We start from the raw sequence: 15751 nt of genomic DNA, 5'->3' as shown, positions 1-15751 counted from the left end.
AGGAAGGAGTCTGGGGGCCAGGGAGAGAGTGACGGAGTTCAGGAGAGTGCCCAGACACGGATTTCATTGATAGTCTAATCTTCGGAGCACCATCTTAATTTAGGTGCTTTACCCCTTGGAGGCGTAATTTCCTCAAATGTAAAACGAGACTAAAAAGAGAAGACATGACTTGTTTTTAGGGGTTGAATAAGATAAGGTTTGTAATGGGCTTGGTGTGGTGCTGCTCAGAGGACGGATGCAATAATCACTGCAGTCAGCACTCACACAGCCCTCCCGTTCTCACGGCACCCTTGTGAGGCAGGTCCTCCTGGTACTCCCCCTGTACAGGAGAGGAAACTAAGGCACAGAGAGTTCAAGACACAACTGCAAGGAAGTGGATTTGGCCCAATGGATAGGGCATTCGCCTACCACATGGGAGGTCCGTGGTTCAAACCCTGGGCCTCCTTGACCCGTGTGGAGCTGGCCCATGAGCAGTGCTGCTGCGCACAAGGAGTGCCCTGCCACGCAGGGGTGTCCCCCGCGTAGGGGAGCCCCACGCGCAAGGAGTGAGCCCCGTAAGGAGAGCCGCCCAGTGTGAAAGAAAGTTCAGCCTGCCCAGGAATGGCCCCGCACACACGGAGAGCTGACACAACAAGATGACGCAACAAAAAGAAACACAGATTCCCGGTGCTACTGATAAGGATAGAAGTGGTCACAGAAGAACACACAGCGCATGGACATAGAGAGCAGACAACTGGGGCAGGGGGGAGGAGGGAGAGTAAATTTTTAAAAATGAATCTTTAAAAAAAAAAAAGAAGACACAACTGTGTAAGTGGCAGAGCAGAGATTTGAACCAGGCTGTCAGGCTCCAAAGTCCTGCTCTTAACCCGCATGCCAGGCTACCCTGACTTTACCAACTGTGGGTCCCTCCCAGTTGGCCTCACGCTGGCTCAAACCTCTCCTTCTCAGAATTCTACCCAGGGCCTCCACCCTGGACCGAGATGCAGCATCTTCTCCAACTGTAACACCTGGCACCGACCTAGCACCTTTCTCCCAGACCTGTGGTTCCAGGAGTGACACGGACCTGGGCTGGAGCCCTGGCTTTGCCATTTTCCAGCTGGGTGGTCTTGGAGAAGCTGTTTCCCTGACAGCCTCAGTTTCCTCAACTGCAACATGGGAGGCCTGGTCCTGAGCTGGCCGGATTGTGGTAAAGACGACATGCTCAGGGAGCACGTGGTTCGGTCCATTGAATGCTTACCAAACATCGGTCAGGCACACAGAGTCCTGGGGATGCTGCCAAGTGTTTCTTTGCTTTTCCCATCGAGTCCTCAGCCCATGTGGAGAGTCTCACAGGAGGCCGAGCCGCCACTGCCTGGTGCTTCTACACGCAGATGCCCTTCTCCGCAGGCTGCTTTCCCAGGCTCCCTCACCAGGTAGGGCAGTGGGAAGCAAGAGCAGGAGGCTGGAGCGGGGGAGGAGGGCAGAAGTAAAAGGGGAGGAGGGGGGGTAGGCCCCCCTCTCCCCTCTGCTTCCGGGGAGGGGGGTGTGTTACCAGCAGCAGTTGCTCTCCTCTGTGCTCCCAGCTCCCCCTAGGTGGCTCCTGCCAGGGTCCTAACTGCCCCCAGACAGTATCGGCACCTCCTCCTTTTGTCTCTCCAGCCCTGGAGCTGTCACAGCTTCCTGAGTTGCTGAACACTAGACTGCCCATACCGTTTGCTCTTTGGCTTCTCAGTCCTTCCCTCTCCCGTGGAAACAAATCCCTGCATTACATCTCCTCTGGTTGATCTACCTTAAGTGATTTCTGGCTGACGGACGGGCCCTGACTCTTATAATAGGCAGCCAGGACTGTCCTTCCTCTTCCGCAGGGTCTTTGTCCCAGAGGGTCAAGTCAGACCCCTGAGCTCATGTTCTGAGCTGGCCTGGAGGAGGCTTTCACTCCTCACCGCTCTTTGCAGTGAACTAGCTCCAAGACCAACAAAGCTCTCGCAGGCTGACCCTGGCTCTGTGCTCTTAAGCTGCTTGGCTGTCTCTTGACCTCCTCTTACTCAAGGCTCGTCTGTACACAGGGTGGGAGTTGCTGCTAGGACTCAGGAGAGAAGAAAGTAGTGACAGGCAGAGACAGTCCCATCCCGCCACACTTGCAAAGAGCGCGGCGCATGGTCGGCATTCTGCCAGTGGATCCTCTCCTCCCTCTTCAGGACCTTCCCTGCAGCTCGGGCCAAAGTCTCCAATCTAAACACCGGCACCCAGGGTCGGGTCTGTGCCAGGAGGGCTGCCCCAGGCCCTGCTCCCTAAGGGGCGATGGAGCCAGGGACCCACTCCTTTCAGGAAGCAGAGGTGTCGTCCTGTCTCCTTCCCAGGGCCGCTGGGACCCCTTTTGGGGGCTGCTCACAGAGGTCCTCCCACCTTGGCCTTCCCACTCTTCCTCCAGCCAGTCCCCTGCCTCTAGGCCACAGCAGAAGCCTTGGAGCACAACCTGCCCTCCCCAGCGGTTCTCGCAGGCCCTTCCTGGGCTCTGGGTCCCCTGGCTTAGCTGGTCACTCCACGGCCTCCTGCCCCTCATCCAGGGACCAAGTTAAATTCCAGGGTTTCCAGACTCTCGGTTTCCCCATCATTGCATGTCCTTTGGGGAACTGTACACAAGCCATTGGAAAGGTAGAGCAGCCTGACAACTCATCCAGTCAAACTCTCCCTCTGTGGGTACATGTGAGAAAACTAGGGCTCCGAATAGACGCACCTGCAGCGAGTCATTGGCAGGTTGGCAGGGAGGGGTGGGAGAGGGGGTCAAGCATATGAGGCCAGGGACATGAGCCCTGCTCCCGCTGGCATGAGCCTCCACATTCTACCTGCACCCACATATACCAAACCATCATCCCCCACAGAGACAACAGGCCAGGCAAGCAGGGCTCACACACACATAGATATGCACATGCATGTATACCTCCAGCGGGCAGATGTGCCCACCCGTGCCCACATGGACACTCATCAGTAAACAGTCACACACGGGGCCCAGGCTCCCACAGAGTCACCTCTGCATGTACAGTCACCCTCTGCTGGGTGATCCATAACACACATGCATGCAAACAGCTAGCAGATACACACACAGTGCCTACCCGCAGCGGGGCCATCTGCACCCACCGCAGACTTGTGCGTTTACCCCATGTGCATATGTGGGTCTTGACTACTCTCCCTCCAATGATCCTATGATGTGACCACTTCCCACACAACATACATGTGCCACCTGCCCCCGTGCAGACGCACACTGACACAGGATCACACGCCTTCACCTTGGCAGGACTCTTCCACCCCAGCCCCACCTCTGCAGCCATGTGCTCTGACCCCTTATTGGGTGTACCCTCCTCAAGGAGCCTGGAGCCACCTGGCTGCCCTTGGGACTAGAAAGTTACCCTGCCCACCCTCATCCTTGCCTCCTAAGCCAGGTGGCCTGGGGAACTGGGGAACGGAGAGCGCTGCCCTCAAAGCTCGAAGTCCGAGCCAAAGTTTGTTTGCAGGCCCTGGGAAGTTGCACAACCTGCCCCAGCAAGCCGGGGTGACTCGGCTTTATTGTCTCTGGCTTCCCCTTGGCTGCAGGCCCAGGCCCCGCTGCCAGACCTGTTTCTCTGGGGGAGGGCGGGGAAGGCGCCTCCTCCCTCCTCAGTATGGGGAACCAGGCCTGGAGGCCAAGGAGGACACATGCCTGAGGCTGAGATACACAGAATTTAGAACCCAGTGTCTCCTTTCCCAGATGGGAAATTGAAGCCCAGCGACAGCAGGGAGCTAGCCCAGGATCACAGGGTTGGAGGAATGCGACTAAAAACAGAATTGCCTCCCACTCCAGGAAGAAAAATGATTTTGTTATTGAATAAGCATTACCAGAATGGGCTGCATCTCAGGCAGTCCGCTAAAGAGAGCTCACCTTTTCGTGCAGCTAGGCAGGTACAACCCATTGCATTTATGTTCTCAACACAGTCTTCCCATCTTTGTGACCAGGTTTACAATTTGGAGTCAGGTGGCTACTGAAGCCAGGCCCATCTCCTCCAGGAAATCGGGAGAGAGTGTGTTATTTTCCTTGGTGATTGCTTTCCAAAGAGTTGGCTCTCAGTTCCTAGGGGAAACAGAGATTGGCAAGGGGTTTCTTTCACACTTGACTTCACAGCAGTAGGAGGGAGGTGCAGTGGGCCTGCACCCAGGCTCAACTTTCTTTCTGTAGCGGCAGATGAGCAGAGCTCTGCTGGGTGTAGGAGGGAACCCTGGAGTCTCAGAGTAGGGAACCCCGTCAGGTCCCACCTCCAGCCATGGCTGAATCAGTTTGTCAGAGCCTCGGTTGGCCATGTCACCGACCCCTTGAGCTTATGTTATTTCTTTAATTCATAAAGTTCCAAACAATGTGTATGAGCTGAATTGGCAAGGCCTTCGAGGGCCACGGGAAGCCAGGATGCCTGAAGTTCTGGGCCCTTGAAACTTCTCTTCATCTCTGGGACCTCCAATGCAACCTGGGGCAGAGGCAACCCTCCCCGAGTGTTCCAGTTCCCTCCAGCTGCAGAGCAGGGAGGCGCGGTTTTACTGAACACGCCTGAAAACACTGGCTAACTAACCTCCTGAAATCTTCAAAAGCTATTAAAAAAATCATCCTGTGCCTGCTTGCCTTTTTTCTCCCTTCCTTCCTCCCTCCCTCCCTTCCTTTCAACTTTCCTCTCTCCCTTTCTTCCCTCCTTCCTTCCATTCACTCTGTCCATCAGTCAATATTATTAGGCAGGCCTGAGTGGGACAGTAATGGTTGGAATTACAGTGTGTGGGGTGGGGGGTGGCAGCATGGTGGGGTCGGAAGAGGTATTAATATACATGGGGAAGCAGTTGTGACTCAACTGATAGAGCATCCACCTACCATATGGGAGGTCCAGGGTTCAAACCCAGGGCCTCCTGACCCATGTGGCAAGCTGGCCCACGCACAGTGCTGCCGCGTGCAAGGAATGCCATGCCATGCAGGGGTGTCCCCCATGTAAGGATGCCCCACGCACGAGGAATGCATCCTGCAATGAGAGCTGCCCTGCGTGAAAAAAAAAAGCACAGCCTGCCCAGGAGTGGCACCACACACACACAGAGCTGATGCAGCAAGATGATGCAACAAAGAGACACAGATTCCCAGTGCCATCTGAGAAGAATGCAAGTGGACACAGAAGAACACACAGCGAATTGACACTGAGAGCAGACAATGGGAGGGGAGGGCTGCAGAAGGGGAGATAAATAAAAAAAACAATTAAAAAAATAAAAATCTTTAAAAATATATATATATATGTAGGGTTTTGAGCAGATAAATAACTCATAGTGGATAAAAGGAGCCAAGTTTCTCACTGATAAGGAAGGGAGGTACAAATACAGATGGAAAGGAGGAAGCCAAATGAACTCTGTGTTGTTGGCCTGGAATTGGATCTGGCAGCCAACTGGAATTGGCTGAAAATGAATAGAGATAGATAGCAAAGTATCAGATAGAGAGGTGTGTGCACACGAATGTGTATACATGTATGTGTATGTGTATGCATATGTGCTTATGTGCATATGATATATGCATTTAATATATGTGCACATGATATGTATGTGTATGCGTGCATATATCCCCCAGCTCTATTCACTGAGGAGGCCTGGGGCAGCAACACCCCCTGTAGCTATGAATACACCTACCACTAAGATCGTCATTTCAAAATACCATTCTCCCCTAAAAAGGAATCAGGTTTTCAAAACATTTCAAAAGAACATGCTTGAAGGAGTTCCTTCTTATAATGTATTATAATTTACTTAATAAAATCAGAACCTGTGAATCCAACCTGCTATGTACAAACAAATGAATAAATAAATAGAGAAATGAGAAAGCTCTTAGTTCCAGTAGAATACCAAATAATAAGTGAAGAAGGACAAATCTAGTTCAGTTGGCAACTAGAATAACAGTAATTACTTCAGGTGAAAAACATCAATGAATGCTAAAACTAGTAAATGAAAGTGGGAAGAGGAATGTGATGTTTACATAAGTAACAAGGAAGCTTGACAGTGGAGAAAACTGATCAAATGACCAATTGATCGAGGTTGACACCACCAGTAGGCACAAACAGACATTGTGTGCCACCTGATAGAATGTATTGAAAAGTGCATTCTCTACCTCCTCCTTTCTCTTTTTCAGTGTGCCCAAGAAAGACTAAATCAGACCTGGAAGCACATTTCCCACAGACCACAGGTCAACCCGGAGGGGACGTTCCAGCTCTTCTGAAGGAGTTGATAGACCTCCTGGGCAAAGGGGCCACTCAGGAATTAGTCAGAGACAGCGTTTTTTCCTCTGGTTCCTGTTTTCTCCTCCCCCTCCTTCTCACATCTGTCCATGAGGCTCTTGGCAGCCCTGGTCCCCATTTCCCAGCATCAAACCCTGGAAAGATATTCAACCACAACTCCCTGCCTCCCAGCTGGTAGCTGGGATCCCTGCCAACCTCTCCAGCCTTGTTTCCCACTTGTCTTCCCCAACTGCCCTTCCTACCACATACACACACCTACACATATACCCTCAGTTCAACCCCACAGAACCTCTCTCCATTCCCCAAACAAGATCAGGTCCTTGTACATGCAGCTCCGTCTGTCTGGAATGCTTGCTTATTCACCTGGTGAATTCGTATTCTTCTTTCAAAATCTAACTTAAAATATTACCTCCTTTAAGAAAACACCCTCCACTGGCATTCCCACCACCCTCTCTGAACCTCTCTGTCTTCCAGACTAGCCTATCAGGGCCTGTAGGGTAGGGTCAAGGTCTGGTTCAGAATAGAAAAGGAACCAACACTCATTGGACTAATTCTAGGTAGACCCCATGATGAACACCCACATTCCTCACAATAGCCCTGGGAGGTACAAACTCTTAACTCCATTTTATAGACAAGTAAATGGAGGTTTGGAGAAATGAATTAAGTTGCCCAAGGATTCACAGTCTTTGAAAGAGTAGCCAAACTGGACTTGGCACACACAGGCTGATGAATTCCAAGGCCAGGTTTCTCTCCTTGCTTACTCACCCATTTGGTCTCCCACCTGTTGGTGCCAAACCTAATTAGAGATTCACTGGCCCCTGAGGTGGGCTAGGAGGCAAGTATGTCATTAGAGCAGGAGATGCTGGAGGTTCCCACCATGTGTCATTATGTTTAATTACATGAGTTCAGGCTTCTGTGTGGGCTGGTGGAGCCAGAGTGTCTCCTCACCCAGGTAGCCAGGGATTTTCTGCAGCCAAGTGGTGGGGCAGGGGTTACCAAAGGGCCTTCACAATAGTCCTGGGAGCAATGCCCATGTTCCCTGCATCTGCTGGAGAAAGCCAACCTCTAGGATCCTCTCTGAGGTTGCAGGAAAGACCTTGGTGGGGAGGTCCTGTCAGTCCATGCCTCTCTGGAAATTCTCAGCCAGACTTTCACCTGGGAAAGACTTTGAAGAAGAAGGAAATGTCTACAGCCTCAATTCTCCCCATCCCATCCCCAGACAGACAGATACAGACACACGTACACCCATAAAGCAGAAACACAGTTTTGGAACATTTGACCCAACCTTTGATTAAAGAAGTGCTAACACTTTTATCACTCTCTTTGTATGTTCACTTTGGGGAAGGGCAAGTGAGAAGGAACATGGAATAGAGGACAGGCAGTGGAAGCAAACTTTTGCACATGTTCATTTAGTAAGTATGTATTCAGTGCTTTCTGTGTACCACGCATTGTTCTAGGAACTGGTGTTAGACCAAGAAATAAAGTCCCTGTTCTCAAAGAGTTTAATTTCTAGAGGAAAAGGGAACAATAAACATACAAATAAATATATAATGTAACCAATGTTGATAAGCAAGGAGAAAGGGAGGAACACCTGCCCAGAGATAATGATCAGGCTGGAGAAACAGTCAGGCCTCTCTCCCCTGCCTTGTTCAAACCCAAAATATAGATGAAGAAACAACTTGGGGGGCAAAATTGATCTTACTGTACCAGTTACTTCTTCCTCTAATATTGCTTTTCTTTTAAAAAGAAATAACATATTCAAAACATACAGAAAGTATAGAAAATTACATGGCAAACACTCAAGAACCCACTACCCAAGTTAAAAAACAAATCGTTATTTTATATTCTTATAAAAAAGAAACAAAAAAAAAATCTTACCAATATAATCAGTTTCCTGTATTAGTCAGGATAGGTAAGTTTACGCTGTAGTAACAAACAAATATCAACTCTCAGTAGGTTTAAACTACAAAGGTCTATTTCTCTTTCCCTCTCTGTATCCAATATAAAAAGAAAATTCATATTATAATCTTACTAGTTGCAGAAAAGCATTTGACAAAATTCAAAATCCACTAATAACAGAAAGAAAAAAAAACTCTTGGCAAACTAGGGATAGAAAAGAAATTCTACAACCTGACAAAGAGAACCCACAAAAAAAACCTATAGTTAACACCATATTCAGTGGTAAAAGAATGATTTTCCCTTAAGATGAGAACAATGCAAGGATCTCCCCTGTCAGCACTTCTTTTCAGCATTGTACTAAAGGTCCTAGCTAAAGCAATAAAATAAGAAAATAAAAAGCATGTGAATTAGAAAGGAGGAAATAAAGCTGTATTTCTTTGTAGATAAAATCCCAAAGAATCTGCTAAGAAGCTAATAAAAATAATAAGTGAGTTTAGTAAGTTTTCAGGATACAGGGTCAGTATACAAAAATCAATTGTATTTCTATATGTTAGTAATAAACAACTTGAAATTAAAATTAAAAACCAATAGCATTTATTATAGCATTAAAATATAAAAAACATAGGGATAAATCTAAAAAAAATATGATTTGTATATTGAAAACTACAAATCTTTGCCATGAGAAATTAAAGAACTAAATAAATGGAGAGGTACACTATGTTCATGAATCAGAAGACTACTTTAAGATATCAATTCTTCACCAGTTGATCTATACATTCAATACAATCCCAGTCAAAATCCTAGGGGGAAAAAAAGGAAAGCTGATTTGGAATTGTATATGAAAATGCAAAGGACCTAGAATAGCCAAAATAATTTTGTAAAAGGTTGAAATTAGAGGACTCACACTGCCTTATTTCAAGACTTACTATAAAGCTACAGTAAGCAAGACACTGTGATACTGTTGTAAGATTAGACCTATGGATCAATGGAACAGAATAAAGAGTCCAGAAATAGACCAATGCATATATGGTCAATTAATTTTTGACAAAGGGACCAAGGTAATCCAATGGAGAAAGAATAGTCTTTTCAACAAATGGTTCTAAAACAATTGGACACCTAGTTGGAGTAATAAAAAAAGAAACTCAACCCTTACCTCTTAAAATATATAAAATTTAATGCAAAATGGCTATAGCAGTTTGATATGGTTATGAATTCCAAAAATAGACATTGGATTATGTTTGTAATCTGGTCTGTAACTGGGCGTGATTGAGTTATGATTAGGGCTTTGATTGGGCCACATCATTAGGGTGTTGAGTCCCCGTTCCTTGGTGGGTGGGGACTCACAGATAAAAGGCATGGTTCTTAATGTTGGAGTTTTGATGTTGGAGTTTGAAGCCTTAAGCTGAAGTCCCAGGAATTAAGCACACAGAGGAAAGAGAAGCAAGCCTTAGGAAGGGAGGAACCCAGGAAGCCTGAACCCTCATAGATGTCAGCAGTCATCTTGCTCCAACACATGAAAATAGACTTTGGCAAGAGAAGTAACTTACGCTTTATGACCTGGTATCTGTAAGCTCCTACCCCACATAAATACCCTTTATAAAAACCAATCAATTTTTGGTATTTTGTATCAGCACCCCTTTGGCTGACTAACACAATGGATCACACACTTTATAAAGCATAAAACTTCTAGAAGATAAAATAGCAGAATATCTTTGTGACCTTGAAGTTAATAATTTCTTAGAACACAAATCACACAAACTACAAAAGACAAAAATTGATATACTGGACTTCATAAAAATTTAAAACTTCTACTCTCTGAAGATCACTGTTAAGAAAATAGAAAGACAAGTCAAATGAGAAAAAGTCCCATAAAGATCTGACATAAAGAATTTAAAACTAACTCTTATAACTCAATAAAAATAATGCAAATAACCCAATAATAAAATGGGCAACAGCTTTGAGGAGACACTTCACCAAAGCATAAGTTACTTCCCTCACCAAAGTTCATTTGGGGCAAGATGGCTGCCAACATCTGCCAGGGTTCAGGCTTTCTGGGTTCCTACGTTCCTGGGGCTTGCTTTTCTCTGGGTTCAAGTTTCCTTTCTTCCTGGGGCTGGTTTCTCTCTCCTCTGCGTGTTGACTTCCTGGGGCTCCAGCTTAAGTCTTCAGCATCAAACTCCAACATCAGAAACCTAAATAAAGAGGGGAAAAAAAAAAAAAGGAACCCTCAACTCTGTTCTTTGCCATGCCATGCCATGCCATGCCCTAATCATAACTCAATCATGCCCAGGTACAGATCAGATTACCAGCATAATCCAATATCTATTTTTGGAATTCACTACCATATTGAACTGCTACACTGGGTCACCCAGGCCTGGAGTTCTGGGCCCTCCCCAGTCTTGAAAGGACACACTCCTCTGAAATGTGTTGCCAAGTCCTTACAGTCCAACTGAGGCATCTCCTTGCCAAGGACTTTGGGGGTTGGTCTCTGAAGCAGGATTTTCTTTCTCTGTTAGGGGAGGGGAGAGCTGTGGCTGTGTCCTCCACAAATTTTGGATGATCAAAAGGATTGACGAGGTGGGGCTGGTGGGCTCGCTGCATTGGGATCTTAGTTACGTTTCACAGCTGTTGCTTTGTGAACAAGTGACCAGCCTGGTCGTCCTGGCTCTGATGCCCAAATGCAACGTAATCTGAAAGTTTCTCAAGCTGTTTTTTTAACCTTAGAGGCATTATCATGCTTCAGAATGACCACAGCTACTTGCGCTACCTATTATTACTGCTGTCACTGATCCATCGGTGCTGTCACAGTCACACTTTCTCCACCACTGAGGTCATGGCCATCATCAAGGCCAACTCCATCAGCACCATCCAGGCCATCACCTCCTCCTTCCCCTCAACCCAATGTGTCACTGCCACCGCCCCCACTCCCAGCATTCTCCCTCCTCAGAGAAACTGGGGCTCCATGAGTGCATTACTTGCGTAAAGATTTTTGAAGATTGTCAAAGGAGATCTGACTCATACCCCACAGAAAACTTTCTTAAAATCCTCTTACCCCACTCTTCTCACTTTCACCTCTGAAAGCAGTCCCAAGGCCTCGGACTGCACTTCTTACCCATAATTCTCTCCTCAGAACTGAGCCTGGCAAGTCTTCTCTTTCCTCTCACTCTCCATTTCCTATTCCCATGCTTTCTCTTCTCTCCAACAAATATTTCTTGGACTTTCCCAAGCAATTCCTGTTCCAAATTCCCTATCTCTCTGTTTCTAGCAAATGTCCCTATTACACATCAGCCCACGAACTGCCAAAGAAAGCATTCTCCTGGGGAGCTGGGAGTGAGACGTTCCGGAGCAAGCACAGAATTCTCTTTATCCACATGGGCAGGCTGTAGACACCAGAACCAGGGTTAGGGGGAGGGCAGGCAAGGAGCCCAGGGTGAAAAACGCAAGGAGGTGCTCACTTACAGGCGTGTGCACCCGAGCACCAGGGCCTCTTCACTTTGGTGTGTGTGACACACCTGAAATAAGTTACCATTTGAAACTTTTTAAAGTGTACAATTAAGTGAATTTAGTTTATTCACAGTGTTGTGCTACCGTCACCACTATCTAGCTATAGAACTTTTTCATCACTCCAGAAAGAAAACCCCATAGCCATTAAGCAGTCATTCCCTGCTTCTCCCCCACCCCCTGTCCCAGGCTCTGGTAACCTGTAATCTACTTTCTATTCTCTACAGATTTACCTATCCTGAACATTCCATATAAATGGAATCATACAGTCTATGGCCTGTTGTGTCTGGCTTCTTTCAGCGTAATGTTTTCAAGGTCCATTCATGTTGAAGCATGTATCAGAACTTCATTCTCTTTTATGGCTGAATAATATTCCATTATATGTATATGCCACATTTTGCTTATCCATTCATCAGTTGAGAGATTGCCTCCACCTTTGGACTATTATGAATAGAGTTTCTATGAACATTTGTGTTCAGTTTTTGCTGAACATCTGTTTTCAACTCATTTGACTGTATAGCTAGAGGCAGAATTGCTGGGTCATACAGTAACTTTATGTTTAATTTATTGAAGAACCATCTCCTTACATTTTGCAGCCTGGCTCCTTGCTTGCCCCACCCAGGTTCTGGCCCTGCTGTGCACTCACCTGTTGACAATTCTTACCCTGTGCCACCATATCTATTTTCATGGTGGCAGAGGGGTTGGCATGGGCTATGTTTGTTGGTTATATCTGGGCTGGTGGTAGAGGGGTGTCCTATGAACACAGGGGAAATGCCAACCCTTGGGGCTGAAGATGTTGGCAGAATACGAACCGACTTGGACTTCATTCTCAGGAGCTGGTACTTCACGCTGCTGGTTGCAGGGGACCCAGAGATGGAAAACCACTGGGGTAACTCTTTCTAAGCTGGAGGAAAGGTTATAGAGTGCCTTTAATTAGAGAGAGCGGGGGCACCGGGAGAAGTTGCTCTAGTTCAGTTCTGCCCTAACTGCACGTAGGAGCTGAGGTGAGGGCCACTTCTGCCCTGTGGGCCTCCGTTTCTCAGATTGGGAAGTGGGGATAATAAGCATCTCCTATCAGTCGTAGATGAGATTCTAGGTGTGAGCTGGCTTCATGATAAATGAAGCTCCAGGCGGAAGCTTCCTCTTGAAATGCCTGCTCAGGTGACTTCTGGAAGGTAGCATGACTTCAGGTAGAACCCACCCTTATTTGGTATCACTGAGATGTCTGAGAAGTTGTGTGTAGTTTAAAAGTCTTTAAAGTGAGGCCTATTTACAATATACACAGGGGAGCTGACTTTTTAAAAGAACCTAGCAGTGGATCCTTCAGCATGATTTTCATGGCCAGTAAATCGGAATCTTCATATTATGTTTGTTGTTCAGCCAAGGTCTAAAAAGTGTTAGTCCAGACCATGGGTGGGGGCGGGGGGGAGGACTCAGATCTCTATGGTTTTCAGGGTACAGGGACTTTCTCCCAGCCGGTAATTTCATCTAAAAGAGTTTTGGTCCTCCCATGTGGAGGTGGAGAGGGCTCCAGACAGCAGAGGAAAGGGGAAACTGTATTTTCCCCACCACAGAGCCTGAAGTTCACATCAGATTATGTCGGGGCAAGAGGACACGGTGCTCTGACCTGAGGAATCGGTGGCTACCAAGACTGGCAGTGAAGGGGAGGAGCGAGTGTCCCTGGAGAAGGACAGGGATGCTTGAGACCCGATTCAACCCCCATTTCTGGAGGAACACTAACTCTATGTGGGGTGCTTGGTGTATATCATCCCACTTAATTTCTCCAACAATCCCTTAATTTATAGATGAAGCCAGCAAGGGTCAAAAAGGTAAAGTGACTTGCCAAGGTCACAGGGCAAGTTAAGCGTTAGGGCCAGGAGGTGAGACCAGAGCTCATGAAGCTGACTGACGTGGGGCTATTTCCACTAAGCCACCCTGAAGTCCCCACGAGAGCCTCAAGCGTCAGGGTGTGGGTGGTGACTGGGTCAGAGAGGACCTTCCAAGCAGTCAGTGCTAACGTGACCTGGGGGCAGGGGGCCATTTTGGTGCCTTCTCTTTTTGATTTGTCCTGGAAAGCCCCACATCTTTCAGAGAACTCCTTCCTAGTATTCTTATCTGGAATTTACACCAAGAGCAGCCAAAGGCCAGCCTGGGCTTGGAGGCCAGAGAGCAAAGGGTCAGTCCACCCCACGGAGCCCTCCTGTCAGAGGTCTCTGCAGGTACGTGGGGTAAATCTATGGTCCTCGGCCCTTCACTGTCCTGAGCTGAGGTCTGGTGGGCCTGGGGAGAGCCCCCTAAGTAAGAAGGTCCTATCCCCCCCACCCAGGGCTGCCTGAGATTCTAAGAGACTGCATGGAAGGGCAGGGACTTGAGAGTTAGACCTGGGTTCAAATCCCAGTTCCATCACTTACGGGCTCTGTGAACTTGGCCAAGTTTCCTCACCTCTCTGTGCCTCACTTTCTCCATCTGCATAGTGGAACAAATTCTTGTCAGATGGAAGGGGTGAGGTGCTCCAAGGGCACACGTCAATGAGAGAGCGTATATCAAGCACCTCCTATCAAGGAATGGGAGCTAGTGTAAGGCTTCCTAGCTTTCCAGTGGGTCCTAATCCCTTTCCCAGTTTCTGGCTGCCCCTTCCAAAGAACAGACCTATGCCCAGAGTGCTATCACTCCTGGGTGGGCCACTGGGGGCCACTGACCAGGAATCACCATGATCTATCCATCCTGCCACCCCCACGAGACCCATCCTCTTGGGGTGCTGGCCTTGCCCTGGGGAGATAGCCTGATGGCCCGGCATGGACCCTGCCCTTTGGAGCTGACGGTCTAGGGAGGCAGGCAGAGCTGAGCCAGGCAGTGGCAGTACACAGGGTAAGGGTTGCTGCAGTTGGAGACACAGGGGACCCCAAAGAGAGAAAGATGACTCTGCCAGGCATCAGGGGAGATTTCACAGAGGGAAACAGCTGAGGGAAGAGCGTCAAAATATCTAACAACCTGTTTGTTGTGGTCACTGACCAATCAGAAAAGACACCAGCCATCAAAGTTCATAGGCCCCAGCCATCTCTATCAGGTGATTATTAATGTGCTGGAAAGGGGCATTTGATTTGGGTCCTGACAGATGAATAAGAGTTCTTCAAACAGGTAGGAAGAGAGTGCATTGCAGGCAGGGGGAACAGCATGTGAAGAGACCTGATAGCCAGTAAAAAATACTGTATGCTCCAGTGTGTCTGGAGCATGGGACACAAGTGGGAGAGGGGAGAAGATCAGGGCAGAGAGGGTCTTGAATGCCAACGTAAGTCTAGGCGATACAGTTAGGCCTTCTGCACAGCTGACCCAGCCAGCAGGCTCTGCAGCGGGAGTCTCCAGGGGCTGTGCACTACTCGCATCCCAAGCACACATATGCACGTGGGGCAGGATGTTGCCTAAGACTGTGGGTCCAGGCTCCGTTCTCCTGGGAGAGAGACCAGCAAGGGTGGGCCAGGAGGAGGGGCTCCAGAGTCTGCTGGGCAGGGAAACTGAGGCAGATAGCTGTGTGGGTGGGCTCAACAGTGGCAGCAACAGGTGGAGACACGGGTGCCCTGAGCTCCCCTGGCTTTCACCCCAGCCCCGTCTGCTGGTGCCCCTGAGTCTTCCTGTCTGCTTGGGGAACATTTTGGGAACAGGGACCCTGTTCTAGCACTAGCTCTGCTCCTTCTGCACTGTGCGACCTTGAGGAAGGCACAAACCTTCTCTGGGCCTTAGGGTAACCACACGCAACAGGAGGGAGCCTGTTGATTTCTCCTGCCAGCCACCCTGGCCTGGCATCATGGGACTAGGAGGGCTTGGCCTCGGGCAGAGCTGAGTTTGGGTCCCAGCTTTGGGCTTTATGGCATGCTTGGGCCTTTGTTTCCTCACCGATAGAATGGGGAATTAATTCACTAGGTATGGAATAAATGAGAAAAAATCTGGTGGACAAGACAACAGAAGTGGTGGTGGAAGTGCCTGCCCCTCCTTCCCTTCTCAGGGTGCTTGGTCTGCAGCCTGCTGAAGGGGGGGCTCGGGGGAGTAAGGAGGGCCCCCATGGAATTACGACGATTCCTAATCAGCAGCCGTAAGTC

General features: G+C 48.3%; 1 protein-coding gene across 1 annotated transcript in view; it reads left to right on the top strand.

Annotated features, from left to right (window-relative positions):
* Positions 1–1296: 1296 nt before the first annotated feature.
* The window catches only part of NEK6 (NIMA related kinase 6), a 112880-nt gene continuing 98425 nt past the window's right edge, over positions 1297–15751 (top strand). The window contains exon 1 of the mRNA XM_058302402.2: positions 1297–1412. Within this exon, the coding sequence (XP_058158385.2) occupies positions 1371–1412 (42 nt within the window). The 5' untranslated portion in view covers positions 1297–1370. The remainder of the gene's footprint in view (positions 1413–15751) is intronic.

This window comes from Dasypus novemcinctus, chromosome 8 (genome assembly GCF_030445035.2).
Source record: "Dasypus novemcinctus isolate mDasNov1 chromosome 8, mDasNov1.1.hap2, whole genome shotgun sequence".
Lineage (NCBI taxonomy): Eukaryota > Metazoa > Chordata > Mammalia > Cingulata > Dasypodidae > Dasypus > Dasypus novemcinctus.
This window is presented reverse-complemented; position numbering and strand designations above follow the sequence as displayed.